The 19,702-nt window shown below is 38.0% G+C and overlaps 1 protein-coding gene across 16 annotated transcripts in view; it reads left to right on the forward strand.

Moving 5' to 3' along the window:
• IPCEF1 (interaction protein for cytohesin exchange factors 1) overlaps positions 1-19,702 on the forward strand; it is a 189,420-nt gene that overhangs the window by 130,786 nt on the left and 38,932 nt on the right. For 11 of the 16 annotated variants that reach the window (XM_082731399.1, XM_082731400.1, XM_082731404.1 and 8 more), the window contains 4 exons: positions 6,247-6,320; positions 7,825-7,896; positions 13,341-13,399; positions 14,762-14,850. In XM_082731399.1, the coding sequence (XP_082587525.1) occupies positions 6,247-6,320; positions 7,825-7,896; positions 13,341-13,399; positions 14,762-14,850 (294 nt within the window). The remainder of the gene's footprint in view (positions 1-6,246; positions 6,321-7,824; positions 7,897-13,340; positions 13,400-14,761; positions 14,851-19,702) is intronic. The other 5 variants (XM_082731393.1, XM_082731394.1, XM_082731392.1 and 2 more) reach the window with 1 other exon arrangement.

Raw genomic sequence — 19,702 nt, forward strand, 5'->3', positions numbered from 1 at the left:
ACTATTTACCCGTTGATGGATATTTAAATTGTTTCCAGTTTTGGGTTATTATGAGTAATGCTGTTACAAATATTTGCATGCACATCTTTGTGTGGGCATAAGCTTTCGTTTCTCTCGTGTGGGTACCTGGGAGTGGAATTGCAGGGTTGTATGGTAATAATATGTTTATGTTTTTAAGAAATTGCCAGTTTTGCAAAGTGGCTTCTGCATCTCGTTTTAGCACTTTCTTTATTGTCAGAAAAAAAAGACAATGTTCCTGTCATTCATTCATGCATAAAACTCCTTTTTTTGCTTCACATGTATTGAGCGCCTACACTGTCCCAAGTACTAATGATATAACAATAGCTGACAAAATCATTTCCTTCAAAGAGCTCACAGTGTATTGGAAAAACAGAGAAATAGTCAGATAACTCAATACAGGAAGAGAAGTATAGAAGCATAGCCTGCCTCTGGGCACAAAGAGGAGGACATTTATTTTAGGCTTAGAGGAACAGGGGAAAGTTTTGGAGAAGGTCACACTTAAGTTGATTTGTGGAGTTATATCTAGGGGAGTAAATTTGAAAGGGTATTATAAGTCTCAGAGCACAAGGACAACCTGTCCTGCTTATAGTCAGAACCCTTTTACTCTGATCACTTTATCTTTTTTCCATAGCAATTATGGACCACCATGGGCTGTGTAATTTATGTTGATAAATGTGTTTATATGTCGAGCTATTGTCTCTTTTCCCCTCAAAGGTAGAGATCTCTTGTCTGTTTTGTCCACTGATAGACCTCACATATCTGACAGAGTGTGTGTTAGAAATAGGGTGTTGAATAAATGAATGTGTAACTAACAGTTTTGATAAAGTGTACTTGATGCTGTCTAATACAGCAGCTAAAGATGGGATCCCAATGAGATCAAATCAAAGTTGCTGGCAGAGGTGGATGGACTCATATGTGAGGAAGAGTATCTCTGAGATTGTTGACTGTTGTACCAGACATGGAATAGTATTGTCTCACTTCAGAATTTAAGATAGACTTGGTAAGACAAGGTTGCACGATGGCCAAAGGATGAAAGGATGGTTGGTTACATCTGGCAAGAAAACAAGATTTTTTTGAAGAAATTATTTATTTATTTGAGAGAGAGAGAGAGAGAGAGAGACAGAGACAGAAGAACACAAGAATGGGAGGAGACAAGGGACAGAGGGACAGGAAGAGAGAGAATCCCAGCAGATTCCCAGCTGATCATGGAGCCTGAGGTGAGGTTTGCTGTCATGATCCTCAGATTATGCCTTGAGATGAAATCAAGTGCTGGACATTTAACTGACCAAGTCACCCAAGCACCCCCAAAGAACAAGATTTTTTTTTTTTTAAGATTTTATTTATTTATTTGACAGAGAGAGATCACAAGTAGGCAGAGAGGCAGGCAGAGAGAGAGGGGAGGAAGCAGGCTCCCTGCCAAGCAGAGAGCCCGATGCGGGACTCGATCTCAGGATCCTGAGATCATGACCTGAGCCGAAGGCAGAAGCTTAACCCACTGAGCCACCCAGGCGCCCCAAAGAACAATATTTTTATTACATTAGGATACAGAGGGTAAATTTCAAGTACTGATGCAGAACTTTCAAGTAACTTTTCAGAAAGTTAGGAATTATTGAGGAGGAAGGATACATTTGAGAAAAGTTATTTTGGTTAGTATAACAAGGAATGAGGGACATGAGGGGGTAGGAGGAGAAGAAGGAGGAGGAAGAGGAGAAAACTGTCATTCCTTTAGGATTTTCCCAATGTGATTGTCATTTTTAAGGCATTTTTGCAAGTCAAATAAGCCAAGGCAAATTTGACACAGTTATCTGTGATTTTGAATACAGCTTGAATGTCTTTAGTACAATGAAAAGATGCCTTTCTTAATGAAGGAAAGGATTACTGAGGAAAAACTAAGGAATCTTTTACTCAAATTCATTTTGGTTCTTAGCTGAAGGACTCTCAGCCATTTCAGTTGTACAGAAAAAAAAAATCCACCCTGATGGAGATTTTTAATTTATTTATATTTCAGTTTTTGTTGATTGATTTTATATTGTCATCTAAGATGGGCTTTTTGTTCTAAAAATAAATTGTCTACAGAATGATAATGCCATAAATTTGGTGTCAATTTTAATTCAGCTCAAAAGGGAGTATAGTTTTTTTCTTTGTTTGAAATTTTTGTGTCTTTTTGGTTGAGTGAGGAAGGTGGGATGAAAGTGTGTGATTACACAAGCCTGGATCATGAAGGGTCTTCCTGCTCTGCTGAGGCACTCCGACGTGGTCCAAGGGCCACTGGGAACTGTGCGGGATTTTAATGAGAGAAGTGACATGAAGTGTGTTCAAGGAGTCACGATTTGCTGCGACTGTGATTTGGACATCATATTGGAGGGAAGGACAAAATTAGAGGAAGGTTGAAAATGGCTTGCCAGACTTCACAGTAAGGGAGGTGAGAATCAGTGGTAAGTTGGGAGGTGCTAGGTGGTGCATGGAAGGAATCCTGGGACAGAGGCACTGGTAATACATCTCCGCGATGACTTGTATGTGCGCTGAGAAGGGGATGGAAGAGTGAAAGATGTCTGCCACATTTTCTTTTTTGACAACAGGATTGAAAGTGATATCATTCAATGAAGTAGAGAGCATAGAAAAAAGAGGAGCAGGTGTTTTGTGGAATAAAATAGTAAGTTTGGTCTTGGATGTGTGACTCTTGGAGAGTGTCTTCCTTTGTACAGCTATGACAAAATATCTTCATCTGGTGGCTTGAACAATCGTCATTGATTCCTCATAGTTTGGAAGGCTGAGAAGTCTAAGTCAAGGTGCTGACAGACTCTGTGTTTGGTGAGGGCCTTCTTTCTGATTGCAGATGGCTGATTTTTTTTTGCTGTAACATTACTCGGTGGAGAAAGAGAGGTGGAGGACTCCGGTCTTTTCCTCTTTTTATAAGGGCACTGATCTGATTATGGGGGATTCACCCGCACGACTTTATATGAAACTAGTTACTTCCCAAATGCCCCACCTCCAAATACCATCACACTGGGGCTTAGGGCTTCAGAATAGGAATTTGAGGTCGGCAAATACAAATATTCAGTCTGTAGGAGGGAACCTATGGAATTCTCATGTGAACAGGCACGCCAGGCAGTTGGATCTCTGGGACAGGGGCTCCGGATTAAATCCCAGTTTGAGGTGTTGATTTTGAATATGTGTGTAACTGTGGTGATACATGCAGCCATGATGATGCATATGGTCCCTGACAGAAAGTACTGGAATGAGAAGAGATTAGGTTTGTGTTTGGAAGTCTGGGGAACACCGACATTTAAGAAAAAGGCAAGAGAAGAGGACTTCGTGAAAGCAAGCAAGGAGTAGTTGGAGGAGAAAGGGATCAACAGGGATATGTCAGAAAGGCAAGAAATGAGGTATGTCGAGACCTAGACCTTGAGTTTTACTGTCAGTTACTAGAGTTCAGTTAAGTGAGGACCAAAAAAGGTTGATGGGACTTAGCAACATGAAGCTCATTGGGGTTCATCTAATTATAGCTTCTGTGGAACAGTGGTCATAGCAGTGAATGAGGGGAGAAAATAGAAGCAAATAGTAGATATAAGTTGTTTTCTTTCTAACAAAATTATAGAAATTTACATAAAAGTGGTTCAGCCTAACATAGGTTATGTTTTTTAATTGAGGTGAAATTCTTATAAGACTATATATATATATATATATATATATATATATATATATATTTTTTTTTTTTTTTAAACAGGGGGTGGAGGGAGGGACAGAGAAGAGAGAGAGAATCTTTTTTTTTTTTTTTTAAAGATTTTATTTATTTATTTGACAGATAGAGATCACAAGTAGGCAGAGAGGCAGGCAGAGAGAGAGAGAGAGGAGGAAGCAGGCTCCCTGCTGAGCAGAAAGCCCCATGCAGGGTTGGGAGCCTGGGATCATGACCTGAGCGGAAGGCAGAGGTTTTAACCCATTGAGCCACCCAGGCGCCCTGAGAGAGATAATCCACACCCAGCACGGAGCCTGACTCAGGGCTTGATCTCACAACCCTGAGATCATGACCTGAGCTGAAATCAAGAGTCAGACATTCAACTGACTGAGCCAGCTAGGTGCCCCAAGACTATCCATTTTTTAAAGTGAACAATCCAGTAGCATTTGGTACACTCACCATGTTGTGCAACCACCACCTCTGTCTAGTTCTGAACATTTTCAACCCACCAAAAGGAAAACTCATACCCATTAAGCAGTTTCTTCCTATTCCCCCTTTCCCCACCCCTTGGAAACCACTCGTCTGTGTTTTGTCTCTGGATTTACCTATTCTGGAGAGTTCACATAAATGGAATCTATAAGGTGTGATGTTTTGTGTGTGGTTTCTTTCACGTTGCATAATGCTATTGAGGTCCAATTACCCTGTAGTATGTATCAGTGCTTCATTTGGTTTTATGGCTGAATCTTCCATTGTGTGGATATACTACAATTTGTTTATCTATTCCCCTGTTGATGGGACTGTTTCTATCTTTTGCTTATTGTGAGTAATGTTTCTGTGGACATGCATAGTCATATATTAATTTGGGTCCCTGCTTTCACTTCTTCTGGGTGTATATCTAGGAGTAGAATTGTCAGAACCTAGCAGTTTTTCAAAACTATACTTTTATAAATGCTGATAAGAACCCACAGGAAGCATTGTGTGTTATAGAAAAAAGTTGATTTACACAGTCTATGTTCTTTAAGTACTTTATATTCTTTTTTAGATAAGATCGGCAAAATGATGAGTAACCTGTTTGTCAACAAATAGTTGAGTTGAATGAAAAAAAAATATATATATATATAATTTTTTAAGAAGGAAGTTCCCTTTAGAATTGAGTTTTGAGTCTCATACAAAGAAAGTATTTCAAATGGAGAGTTTGCATAGATTAACTCATATAGGAGAGGGAAGATGGAACAGGCATAAGTTTGAATGTTTCAGTTTAATTTTTCTGAAGAAAGAGTAGGGCTTGCACTCTGGTTGGGGATAAGGGAAAGAGTTGCAGAATAATTAAGTGAAGTAAGAGGACCCATGACACTAAGCTAATAGCTAGCGGGTGTCTAAAATTAAGATTATATTTTTTTAAAAAAGATTTTATTTATTTGTCGGAGAGAGAGAACACAAGCAAGGAGAGCAGCAAGCAGAGGGAGAGGGAGAAACTGGCTCTTCTTTGAGCAAAGAGCCAGATGTGGAACTCAATTCCAGGTCCTCGAGATCATAACCTGAGCGGAAGACAGATGCTTAAATGACTGAGCCACTCCCAAGATTATATTTTCAAAGTCAATTTTCTTCTTATCTCCAATTAGCCCCTGATTGATTTATGGTTAATCTTGTGGACTGTATTTCTCTACTCAGAGACACCAGTATAGATGGAAGAAGATTTGGGTTCTATCTGTGATAAGCAATCCAATCTTCTTGTGGTTCAGCTGTATTTTATCCATAAAGATTAATAAATTCTCAGAGAGGTAGAATGATAATTACATTTCCTATAGAATTTTTGTTGTTTTGAAGGAACATTCATGTGATGTCCAAAAGGGCCCTTTTTTTTTCTGCATTCTTTCCTTTGTAGAAAGGCCTCCTAGGAATTGATTACAGAACTGAGATTTTCCAAGATGTGGCTCTGTAGTTTAATCCCTGCAGAACTACCTACAGATTTGGAAGAAGAACTATTGATTGTTGAGTATCCATTAAGCGTTTTATTTATTTGAGCTCATTTAAGCCTTCTAACAACCAGTAAGTTGTTAGATATGACATGAACCTTGATTTGTTAACTCCAAAATCTAGCTTCTGTCTGCCATATGCTAGGATGCTAATCACATTCTACCTTCTGTGATTGTAGCTTCCTGGAGTATGAGAACTGGCTTATTGGAGATGAGGATGATGCTGAGGATACCTACTAATCCAGCAGGGAGTGGAGCTCTGATGGGTTAGCGATGGTATTTTCCAGGGAGGCAGAAAGGTGGGGGGCTATGTTTTAGGCATGCCCTACCTTGGCCATCACTAAGCTGTGTCATGTTACTTCTCATGGAACGATTCTGGATGACTTACCAGGAGAATATTAATTTCTTTCATAAAATCTGTATCTGGATAACTCCAGTGCTGACCCAGGGACGTATCTTTTGATTCTATTTCATTTCATTATACAATCTCTATTCAATGTATATCATCTCTATAAACTTACTGCTAGGATTGACTCCTTTATTCATATCTGTTGTATGTATTTTTCTCAGGCAGAGAAGGCTGATGGATTTGTCAACCTGCCCGATTTCACTGTGGAGAGAGCATCTGAATGCAAGAAAAAGCAGTAAGTTGTCTATCGTTTTCCACAAAACCCTGAGCCAGAATAACATCCCGTCATAATTTTAGTTTCTTGAGTGACGTGGTGATTTGGAAGTTAGTGGAGATAACACCCAAACGTCCGAGATTCTTGAATTTTATGAGCTGGCATCCTTAACAACAGTGGAAGCTTTTAACCTCTTGTTTTCTGGAATTTCATTTTGTGGAACAGATGGATCTTAAAACCCCATGGAGCCTTGGCACGGCATGTTTTTAACAACCATGTCTGAGATGGAACGAAAAACAAGCTCCCATCCAGGATTGGCTAGGAGATCAGATGTCAAGATATTTTGCTGGTGAAGAGAGTGACTCGTTCAATAGGACTTTCCAGAGCTACACTTATAGAGCAAGACCTGTTTCTTCTTTTTAGTTCATAACACTGTCATCCTGGAAATAGCATTCTCTGAGTTATCTTAGACTTTGGGATTATACCCTGATACAATTTAAGTCCAAAAGATTTGAGAACATACAGGAACCAAAAAAAGATTCCAGTTTCTGGTCCTTGAGAAGGGAACAGCCCAGAGAGTCTGAACTTCCCTAGAACTCACAGAACTGCTCTAGATCAGCCAACTGTATTCCCATTCACTGGTTCTGGCCATGATGGCATCCAGTCACATTTTGCAAATGTGCCCTCTTACTCTTTTTCTTGTGGTTCTTTTTCTACCTTTGACATTTTTTCCTGCTTTATCAGAAAGGCATTTATTTTCCTACTGACCTGTTTTACCAGTAGTGGCAACAGACTAGATTTTTCTAAGAAAACGAATAAAATGGCATTAGCTTTAAGTCTCTGCCCCTCTAGTGTTGCTGCACATATCCGGAGATACATAAGATTGTGTTACTTTTTGTGGTTTTGACCAAACTGGTTATTTACCAAAATGCTGACCTGTACTACAGGACTTCTGATCTAATGATATAGGGGAAACACTTCATTGTTTGCTAATGTTCAGTGTTTTATAGTTTTCTTAAAAGAAAATAAATATAAATATATTTTTTCCTTTACTCATAGAGGGCGGCTTAGATAAAGTTTTGTCACAGTGTGCAAGTTCTATATTTGGTTAGGTTCCTACACATAACATTCTTGTATGCATTTGATTGAATTTGAGTAAATATTTTGCTTTATTGATCTGAGCATTTAAGGGACACCTCTGAGATTGTAAATTTTAATTTATTGTCTCTTTCTAGCAAAGCAGTGAGCAAATGAAAATACAAGCATATGCCCATATGTTTAAAATAGAAACTTTCAACTAGCCAAGACTCAGTCCTATTCTGGTTGCCTCAACATGATGAATTAATTCTCTGCTCTCTACATGAAATAGAGATTAGGCAATGGATATTTAATGTAACTCAATTATTTTTTGTAAATCTACAGAGAAAGCAGATGAAGTATCACACTTACATTTGATTTATTTTAAACCCATTGACAACTACATTAATTTCTAATTCTTAATGTGCTGTGTTTTTCCCCCTGCAAGTGCTTTTAAGATCAGCCATCCACAGATCAAGACCTTTTATTTTGCGGCTGAGAATGCACAGGAAATGAGTGTGTAAGTAGAGAAAATTGCTAAATCTAATCTTTTGGGGGAACAGATTACTTTGGTCAGGTGTTTGAGTTTTAAGCATATTTTCATCCTATTTCTTGTTTTATTTATTTCTCTTGCTTTAAGGATCAACCTCCTTAGCACTTAAAGTGCTCTTTCTTGCTTTCTTCTCCACCATTTGGAAGCATTTTGGAGAAGTACATATATCAAAATGTCTATTTTAGGGAGAAGTAATAAGATTCTTCTGAGGGAACTACGACGCTGAGGAGGAAAGGACAGAAATCATTGTAAGAAAATGTTACAGTGAGAATCAGCATCACAGGGAGAAAAGCCTGAAAGTACTGTGACCAATCTCACAGCTTTTAGAATTCTGTGTGAAAAAAATATATACAATTTCTTATGTGCTGTGTAATTACCATGATGATCCCTGTGTTTATCACTGATCCATGTTCTGTCCTAAAAAATTTTGCAAAACGTCCTTTGTTCAGAGTACATCTCACATAAAATTTTATATCCCTAACTCCATTTCCTGTTTTTATTTTTTTCTTTCCTGTTTAAAGAAGTGGAATAAATGCATACCTGCCTCACTCCATCCCCTGCTGGTTTAGACTATAGTGTGACCACAATGGCTGTTAATTGAATGAGGCCTTATATACACGAGGCACTTGAGGCATCAGAGGGCCTTCTACTTAACTGAGGCCTTATTCTCAGATTCCTCAGTGTTCCTCATTACTTTCACATAACTAATAAAAATGTGTCTGTGGAATACCTACTAGGGTGCCCCACTGTGGCAGAACTTGGGCAATAGAATTAAAAATACATACATAATTCATTCAGAGAGCTTATGGTTTAATCTCTTTTGTTTAGTTATACATAATGATTTCCATATCAGTCTTCTCTATTTAATTTCTCTTTATCCTCTTGCTCTAGAAACCTAAAGAAAAAAGCTCCTTTTCAATAAACATGTGTAAGCTGCACACACACACACACACACACACACACACACACACACCCTTCTCACAGGACAGCCCTCAGCAGCCTCATCTAGCTGGAAACATTCTCAACCTCTTCCCTAAGCACCCACCACAACCTTCAGATGAGGGCAGAACGACTCTCTACAGAGAGAAGTTGTGTCTACTCTCCTTCTGATGTTAGCTTTCTCCCCTTGGCTTTCTCAAGAGTCTGAGAAAAAGAAGAGCAGATGCCCCCAAAGAAGACAAAAGAAGTCACTAATTTCTTTATTTCTCTCTTTATTTGTATTGGTAACTGAATCCCATCGGTTGGCCGGTGTAGGTATTTTGATGGTGTGTGAAAAGCTTAATGGCTTACCCAGAAGTACTTGGAGCCCTGTCATAGTGAGGGTCCGAATTACTGCTTAGTCCCCAGTGGTCCTTCCTGGCGTGCTGGGGTGGTGTAATCGGCATCAAGGTCAATCCTTTTGGGCCTCCAGTTAACTTCTCTCTTCTCCCACAAGATGATGCAGATGACATTTAAAGATTTGTTCTGAGGGGCACCGGAAGAGCTCCCTTTCCTACTGAGGTGGCCAGTTAAAGACAGTAAATAAAGTGGCTGGGTGTTTCTTGGTGAGATACAGAGAATCTGAGGAAGGAGGGAGTGGCCTGTGGAGAGATGACTCCTGTTGTAGAAGTTTGCTTCCTCGGGAAACTGCATTTTTGGGTGGTGACATTTCTCTCAGGGACAATGTAGGGAAAGGTAATTACGTTCAATAGAAATGCTGTGTGTTCTGCAGGGACCCTCAATTTACAAGTACAGGGGTAAGTAATTAAGGGTAATGGAAGAGTTGCTTTCTAAACAAAGACTGGTTGGTAGCTGCCTTTCTCAGACGGTGGGAAGAACCTTCCTGTTTTGTATATCAATTTCTTAACACTTGGGCTCCTCCAACACATCGAGTTAATATACAACAAACTCCCAGGAAACATCTGTCATCTTTTTTCATGTAAATATAAGTTTTCTTGGTGCATCCATCTATTTAAGCAAGAATAGATATTTTTCTACTATCTCAATTTTTTTTTTTAAAGAAGTTCTTAGCCAAAAGGTCCTTTAAGTCAGTGGATTCCGGAAAGGAAAGAGTCAAACAAGATTCTAAACAATCATGTTTTCCACAGCAAGTAACTAGTGGTGGCTATTAAAAGAATATGAGAGTTAGGTAAGGGCTGGGAAGAATGATTTCTTTATTGTCCATACTCTTTCATTTTGCAATATTTCTGTATTTCTGTATTCTGGAAGGAACTTAGAAATGTCTTTTTTGTTTGTTTGTTTCAGGCATTCTCACCTCAAAAGTATTTTTTGTCTTGGTATGTTAAAAAAGTTGGTCTGTTTTATTTTTAGGTGCTTTTTTTGTGGGGGAAGGGTCTGTATACAGTCATGAAACCAGACATAAACTAAGAATAGTTTATTTTGGTATTTAAAAAAAAAAAAGTGAACCACCAAATTCACTGTGCTTTGCCTGATCAATTTTTGAAACTGTACATTAAAATGTTTCTTCTAGTTAAATGACACACAAAACATATGCTTGTAAAAAATCTTATAATACATTAGTATGTAAAATGAAAACCTTTCCATACCTCCAACTTCACCCTCCAGTTCAATTTCTCTCTTCAAGATTAGCTTTTTTTTTTTTTTTTAAAGATTTTTATTTATTTATTTATTTGAGAAAGAGAGAGAGAGAGAGAGAGAGAGAAAGAGAGAGAAAGCACAAGCAGGGGGAGAGGCAGAGAGAAAGGGAGAAGAAGGCTCCCCACTGAGCAGGGAGACAGCCCTGCTCTATTTCAGGACCTTGGGATCATGACCTGAGACAAAGGCAGATGCTTAACCATCTGACCCACCCAGACACCCCAGGATTAACTACTTTTAACAGTATGACTGACATACATCCTTCCTGATACTTTACTTTGCATACCAACTCATGCACACATGCAAATACATAGTTTTAAAGTACATTGAATTAGGCCAGTCATATTGTTCTGTACTTGCTTTTTTTACTTATTAGTATGTTAGGATTTTTCCGGGCCATCAGAAGACTTTCTATCCCAGTTTTTTTTTTATTAGCTTCATAATAACATTTGTTGTACTGAAGAAATTAGTGCTATAGTTTATCCATTTTCCTGTTGATGGATGATTATATCATCTCTGAGATGTTTTTTCTTTTGCCATTGCAAGTCTTGTTTGATTAACATCCTTCCACATTTATTTGTCATTTGTAGGATAGACATTTATAATTAGGGGGTGGATATTTAAATTTTGATTAGTATCATCAAATTGCCTGCTTAAAACTGGAGATACCAATTTTGCTGTTCATCTGAACAAAGGATGAGAATATTTCCTCCTAAATTCTAGAAATCAGTGGTTTTTTTTAAAGTTTTGCCCAACTAGTAAATATTTCCCTGTGCTTGTATGTGCATTTCTCAAAGTACTATGGAGGCTGGTAATTTTTTTCTGTTTTTTTTTACTACCATTTGTATCTTTTTCTGTGATTTCCCTTTTTTGTTTTGTTTTGGTTTGGTTTTTTTGTTTGTTTTTGTTTTGGTTAGTTGTTTATTATTCTATCAGGTCTTGATGAACAATTTCTGGTTCCTATGGTGTGGCTCATGTGTTAGTTTGGTTTTAAGTGGTTATTAAAGAGATCATAGTGGGGCGCCTGGGTGGCTCAGTGGGTTAAAGCCTCTGCCTTCGGCTCAGGTCATGATCCCAGGGTCCTGGGATCGAGCCCCACATCAGGGTCTCTGCTCAGTGGGGAGCCTGCTTTGTCCTCTCTCTCTGCCTGCCTCTGCCTGCTTGTGATCTCTGTCTGTCAAATAAATAAATAAAAATCTAACCCCCCCCAAAACAAAAACAAAAAATGCTCATAGTTGTCAGATGCTGAAAGGGCTTCTAAAAATGCCTTTAAAAAAAGATATTGTTTGTTTATTATGCAATTGTTGTAATTCTAAGGTTGGTCTAAACATTTCCAGAAATGACATGCAAGTTTGTGGTATTGAAACCTAAAACCACTTATTTATTTAGAGAAAGTGTGAAAACAGGGGAACGGCAGAGGGCAAGGGACAGAGAGAGAGAGGAGCAGACCCTCACTGAGCACAGAGCCCCATGCAGGGCTCAATCCTATGACCTTGAAGATCATGACCTGAGCAGAAATCAAGAGTAGAATGCTCAGTGGATTGAGCCACATAGGCACACCGGAGGGGATTCCTAAATGAGGCTGAAGCTCGTGGATCTTCTTACAGAAAGCCCTATTTGTTTTTAAAAATGAAATGTATGTATTTCCTTTTACTAAAAAATAAATATGGCAAGACCATGGCAAGACCATTGAGGGTTGGGGAAGGATGTCTAATTTGTTGATGATTGAAGACTTGGGAATATGCGATAATTTTGTGGTGGTAGAGCAGCAGTGTGCTGGCTAATTCACAAGGCAGTACAGGATTAGAAGAAATGGAGAGCATAAGTGAGTCAATAAGTACACAGCACTCTTCTTATTTTATTGGTATTGGTTGACTTAGGCTGCTCCCGAATGTACTGGTTTCTCAAAAAAAGAAAAAAGTGAACACACACTATGGAATACTTTTTAAAAATATAAAAAACTTGAAAGAAGTGGAAAATAAATCAGAGTATTACCACCCCAAAACAATATTTTCTCTTTAAATAGAAGGTTATATAGCTAGGAACATATGAAATAGATGCATTTTGTGTCTTTTACAAATTTGTGTCATAAATTATGTTCCTGACTAACCCCTTGAGAAGGAACTCCAATGGCCTGAGGTCATGAGCCAAGTTTGAGTTCCTTAAGGTTTGTTTAGTTTTTTGTTTTTGTTTTTGTTATTGATGTTTAGCTGAAAATCGTTGCCAATAAAATGGTAAATTGGTAAGATAAGGACACTGTCATTTTTTACCTAAGAAAACTCTTCAAGGAATTAAAAATTTCTGTAGCTTAGGAATACCTGCCAAACTCTGAGATCTTTTACTGATTAATATAAAAATCCTTCCTTAAAAATGGATCATATTTTCTTTATTTTTTGTGAAATAAAATTACATTTTAAGAATTATAGAGATGGGACTTTAATGGTCAGATTACTAAATTCAGTGATAGAAGTTCTGATGGTTGCTAAAAATTTGAAATGCACAACTACAAAAGATATATTTGTTCATATATTTAGAATATTTAATGTAGTTGCCCACCTTAGCAAGCTGGATATGGACCACCTTGTTTCCTGTCTTAGAAAGAAAATCCTGAGTAAGGAAAATATTGTGAAACAAATGGTTTTAGGTTTCGATACCACAAACTCATGCTGTTTCTGGAAATGTTTAGTCTGACTCTAGAATTATGATAACTGCATTATAAAGTCTGGCACAAGACCTTCTTTCAGGGTCTAGAAGGAAGGTGGATAGGAGATGACCCATCTCTTTGTCTAAGCATTTATTTTCTATTTGAATTTTAGGTGGTTAAACAAGCTTGGGTTCGCTGTAGTCCATCATGAATCTGTTACGAAGGATGAAGGTATGTTCTATATTAAATTTCTGAAAACTTAGCAAGAATATTAGGATGAGATGGATGGAAATACAATGTCAAGTTCTATGCTTGGTCTTGTCCTAATGAAACATACTTTGGCATTTAAAATTATCTGAAAATATGTAGAAGCAGACATATTCACACAGACTCACTGACATAGAATAGAGCTTCCCATGCTGGCTAAGAATGCTTTTTACACTTCACCCACACATTAGCAGCTGTAGGCTTCACTGACATCTCAAACAACTGCCAGTGCAAATGTTTTATTGCCCCACTCACTGAATTCTTACTCAGAGACATGATCTCGTCATGATCTAGACAGATAACTTTCATCCCACTATTTCCTCTCTGATATTTTAATATTTCCACCAGGTGTATGCTGAGGCTAATTACTCTATGTCTGTGCTAGGAAACTGAATGTCAGATTAGGACACAGGCCATATTTTTAGCTCAGTCTGTAGTTCTCTGGGTTCAAAGCTACAGGAGTCAAAATCTTCTTAATGATGCAATTACTCCTGAATATTGAGAAGAAGGAGGCTTTTGGTGCCAGGGTCACAAAGTTAATACTATTTATGAAGTGCTCAGGCCATATAAAACTTGGGAATTGGAAGGTGGGGTGTTATATCTTTGGATAGCAAAAATTATAAAAGCTGAATTTGAGAAATGGAAAAGTGGTAATGTGATTTAAAAGAATAAAGAACTACAGTGCAAGAGTGTGAAATCAGTGTCCTGACCATCTCCTCGGTCCTTTTTGCCACAACATCAATACCCATTGTATATTTGAAATGCGGTTATAGAGTGTGAGGAAAAACATCATTGCACAAAAACCTTCTCCCTATCCTGGTAGTTAAGGCTTTCTGTGATATGGCCTCAAGCAAACTTTCAGCTTCATTTTTTTTTTTTTTTTGCCGCATCTTTTAGGGGTCTCCATATAGTTGGTTCAGACAACACCCTTAAACTGGTACTCATATTACTCTGTGCGCACTGTTGATGGTTTACGTATGCTGCCATTCTCAGCTCCTTATGGCTCTTACGATTAAAATGAATCACTCCTGATTTTATGATCCCTTAGTATATGACTCACACCTCTTTTGAGGAATTATTTTATTTTCCCTGAGCTATGGCTCGTCCTCTTCATACGTATTAGGCACCAGTGAGGGCGGAAACCCTAATATGGTTATTCATTTTCTCCCCTCTTATGTAATCTCCTTGCACCAGGTAGCTCCATAGATGAGTCCTTTCAGACTCGGATTGAAATTGCAATAGCCAGATGGAGCAAAACCTCTGCTCATGCATTATGGAATGAGTGATGACAGTGTTGAAACATAAAACATTTTCATTTTTGTATAGAATGCTACAGTGAGAGTGAACAGGAGGACCCTGAAATCGCTGTGGAGACACCACCCCCTCCTTACTCTGCAGAGACTTTCTCTCCTTTGGTACGTACTGACCTCATTAGTCTATTGGTCACGATCAAGTGCGTGGGTGTCATTCCTTCCAATGGCATAGAATGTACTTTAACCAATAAATTTTTAGAATGGGCTAAATTAAGGTATCTGCCAAGCAGCAAGTGCACTTCTCAAATTTTGAGTCTTCTCTATAGCAACCCCCTGGTATGAAAAAATTGGTTTATTTGTGTGTGACCCACAGATGTATCTTGCTGACAGGACTTATGGTAATGCACAGGGCTTCTAGGCCAGTGCTTGCAGGCAGAGATTTGTTTTATAATCTTTACTTATACCCTACTGGTCTTCAGAAAGAGCTGAAAGTGCCTTTCCTGGATGCAGGCATTATAACAATGCAAAATGAACACAAAGGGGACGAAGGCCATAGATGAAGGGAAAATTAGAATCCAACAGGCATCAGGAAGCCAGGAATGGGGTTAGTGCATTCAATCTGCAGGTAGAGTAATTTTTATGTATATTCACTAGAGAGAAGTCCATGTATAATTCTTAGCTTTGGAAACATCCATCATTAAGTTCAGGTTATTAATGGATGTTAAGACTGAGGCACGTTGCTTTGTATTTATTATTTATTTATTTACTTATTTATTTTTCAGTTTTAAGAGTTTTTAAATTAATGTATAATGTATTATTTGTTTCAGGGGTACAGGTGTGGGATTCATCAGTCTTACACAGTTCATAGCGCTGACCGTAACGTGTGCTATTGTGTTGCTCTGTATTTAGAGGCTTGTTGACTTTATAGTGATAGCCCCTAGAAGGATCCAAGAAAAATTTATTTGGGGAAGTTTATTTATGGTTCTTCTACCTTCCGTGTGCCAGGATTTATATAGGTGCTTTAAATAAATAACCATTTACCACTGCCCCCAATAACCCTGAAAAGCAGTATTATTTAATCTGAATTTCACTGATTATTAATGAGCATCTCTTCATATTTATTGGCCATTTGAATTTTGTTTTGTCTAGTGTCTGAAATATTTCACATATTTTAGCTGTCTTACTATTGTTATTTTGTGTTTATAAAGTTTCTTTATTATCCTATCCATTAGCTCTTTGTCAGTTAAAAGTAAGGTACATCTCCTTTTCTGTTTCATGGCTTTTACATTTTTAGATGGTTTCATGATTTCTTTTTGTAGACAGTTCTTCTTGATTTCAGTGTGGCAGGTTCTTCCATTACTTCTGTTGTGGTTAGTGCCTTTGTTTCTGATTTTAAGCATTGTTTCCTATTGTTAGGTCATGGGAAGGTGAATATGGCTGTCCTCATCTCGTGATTTAGGAAATAGAAGTTCAGGGGTAGAATGGTCTGGCGATGCATGCAGTGAACGGGGTGCCTCAGAAGGGAACCCTGATGTGTCTTGTTCTATTGTACATGTTCTTTCCACCCCTGTTACGGTGTTTGTCCATCCTTGGACCCAAGTAATGGGAAGTTCTGATAGGTCAGCAGCTCCTTCACTGACCTCTTCTGTCAGAATTTTTAATTTTGTGTGATGAAGTTTACATCTTTGTGTTTTTGCCAGTTTCTGGATTTAGGATATTAAATAACATTTAAATGATGACCTCTACTGTTGTCACCTGCTGTCAGTGGAGAATTGTGGTCCCTTTTCTAGTTTACTTGGCTAGCAACCAAAACCAGAAATAATTATTTGTTGACTGAGTGTGTTTACCAAAATCTCTATGCAATAGGACTAGTCTATTAAATTAAGAAAATTAAACTTTGAATATGGTAAAATTTGGACTGTTTTTTTAACTAGACTTACAATATGTCCCATTTTAATATATTCATAATGTGCCCTTAATGGAGTCTTTCTCCTCTTCTAAAATCAGCTTCTGAATTTAGGAAAGATTAAATAGACACACCTTGGTTTAATAGAGAAGCATTTATTTTTGTTTAGTTTTTTTGTTTCTGTCTCTCTTTGTCCCTGTCTCTCTTCCCCCTCTCTCCTTCTAGCTCTTTCTCTCTGTCTCCATCTCTATGTTTGTCTTTTCTTCTTCTCTGTCTGTCTTTCCCATTTTAACCTGTGACACACAATGATTTGGTCAGTCCGCCATCCTTCTTTTCCTGAAATTCTCTCTCTTTCCCACTGTCTGTCCCCCATGACACTTATATGATTCAGTTTAGTTCTAAAATACTGTGGTTTTTAGTATTCTAGTGGCAACTAGTATCACAGCTTACCAAGAGCATTGTCAGGCATCTAGAACTCTACCGAAAGTAAAAGCAACCAACTTGTCTTTTTAGATGAGGGATCATAGTTCAGTTGAATTATACAATGTGAATCTTACCTGATGTTACAGTAGAAGCTCAGGGAATGCTTGTTTCAAAACAAACAAATGAAAGGATGAATATGAGACCAATAAGTTAGGTCATTGAAGTAGGAGGTTTCTTTAGGATTTTCTGAGTCATTAATCAAATGTTATTTTTTTAAAATTCTAAGTTGAGCATTTTTCTGGAAGGCCACTAAGGCTAACATTATTTTTCTAAAGAAATATATTGGAAATAGATAAATGTTGAACAGTTAGATTTTATTTTCCTTAGAAACAGAATATGTTCCTCCTGTTCACATATTTTCCAGGCAGATTTGTTTTTGTTTCCTCTTGTTTCTGAAAAACAGACATGCAAGACACTTGGTTAAAATAACATTTAAGCTTTTTATTGAAATAAATGAAAATTGAAAAACTCATGGTAACTTTTTTCCAGAGAATGAATCAACTTATTGTTTTGGCTCAATCTGGCATAAGCGAGCCATGACTGAGCTATATACGCCTAGGTGAAAATTTTTTTTCTCTAAGTTCTTGCTTTAAAAAAAAAAATATTTGGGGTTGTTAGCTTTCATTTTGGAATGATGACTCAAAAATATAAAATAGTGCTATTCTGGGAAATTATCTCCCCAAAATTAGAATCTTGAATTAAAAATGTAATTCAGTGTCCAGTCATTCTAATTGCTGCAAACTGTAAGATGTCAACAGTAGACCAGTTTGGACCTCTGCTTCTAATGGCTGGAGCCACCTACCTCAAGAGAATAAAGAACAGTCTTTATTATGAGGGTCTTCTCTGAGTGAACAAGAGGCTTCTTCTTGAGAAGACTTCACAGGATGGAGAGTTTAAAGGACATCCACTGATTCACAGAGCAGTTAGAAATGGCGACCTTTGACAGGCTTACTAAAAAGGCTTAACGTAGTTGGGACCCTGTATATTTCACTTGGGAAGGTTCTCTGTAGAAATCAGTATCCATGATTCCTTGAAACCCACAAAAGAGCAAAAAAAGAACTGACTTCATTCACATTTCAAACTCAATAATAAGTTACAAAGTGATTTAAAAGCTTAGCCGTCAATTAAAAGTGGTCACACATGTTTTGTCTCTAAGTTTAATTATGACAAGCATTGTCTGGTAATTTGATCTATATGTGCTTATTCATTCATTTAACAAATTTTGTTGAGAGCCACTATTCTAAATATTTGGGACACATGAGTAAATAAAGACAACAATGTACTTCTTCACAGAGTCAAGCTTTGAGTTGAGAGAGACTGATAATTAATAATCACCATTCTAAGTACATTATCTGCTATGTAGTAGAAATAGAGTAGGGTGAGTATGGGGAGATAAGGTGCGGGAGGTGGGATTGTGGTCAGGAACAGAGTACCGGGAGAGCCCAAGTGAGAGTTGAGGTCTGAGCAGAACACTTGGAAGGTAGTGTGAGAGACAGTCAGGCGGATGTTGGGGAAGAAGTTCTCTAAGCAAAGGGAAGAGTTAGAGCCAAGATCTCCTTGGTGAGTAGGGAGCAGGACAGGGAGGCCAGTGTGGCTGAAGCAGGGGAGTTAAGATGAGAATAGCAGGAATTGAGGTTGGAGGGTAGTGGTGGCCATATCACCCAGGGCTCCAGGGCCCCTTGGGCTTTAATGGTTTGAGTGACTTAGGGAGCCTTTGGGAGTTTTGAGCAGAGGAGTGATGTGATCAGTTCCATCTTGAAAGGACCACTTAGTTTACTTTATGGGAGAGACCTGGGAGGTGGGGGTAGGATAGAAGCAAAAATATCAAGGGTGGGTTGCAGTGATCTAGTGTGAGAGATTGGGGTCAGGGCATAATTGAAAAATGGAATGGGCAGATTTTTGAATTTGGTTGGAAGGACCACCCAGTGGGTAGATCAGATTGGAGAGAAACAGCGAAGGTAAACATTTTTAACACCAGCTTCAAAGAGTGCCTACATATTACCTTAGCATGGTCGTCCTCTTATTTTGGTGCTTTTTGAAGTATAATTCCTTTTCTTTCTAAATGGTGAAAAAATCACCAAAGCAAACTGAAGAAGCTGTAAATAAAAATAAACACTGCTGACGATTGTCCCTTGGCCAGCGGCAGAGGAGGAAGTAAAAAATGAAACACAGAAATGGGTAAAATCAGTTTTAGAAATTCAAACTAATTTTGAGAGGATGAATCTCACACAGCTGTTTACTAAATGTCACTTGATCTTTTGATACAGGTACCATATACTAGAAATGCTCACAACTGAGATAGTTGTATGAAAAATTTATCAGTGGCTACAAATACAAGCCAGGTAAAGGTAGAAAGAAAATTCATCTTTATAAGAGTTATCACAAGCTCTATGGTTGAACATTTAATGGATTTCAAGACCCCTTCTTTTTAAAAAAAAAAAAAAAAAGATTTATTTTATAGAGGGAAAGAGAGAGACAGAGAGAGAATGAGTGTCCTAGTGGGGGGAGAAGCAGGGAGAGAGGGAAAGAAGCAGCTCCCCTGCTGAGCACGGATCCCAATGCAATCCCAATATTACAACACTGAAATCACAACCCGAACCACAAGGCTTCAAGGCTTACTTATCT

This window comes from Mustela nivalis (genome assembly GCF_964662115.1).
Source record: "Mustela nivalis genome assembly, chromosome: 5".
NCBI lineage: Eukaryota > Metazoa > Chordata > Mammalia > Carnivora > Mustelidae > Mustela > Mustela nivalis.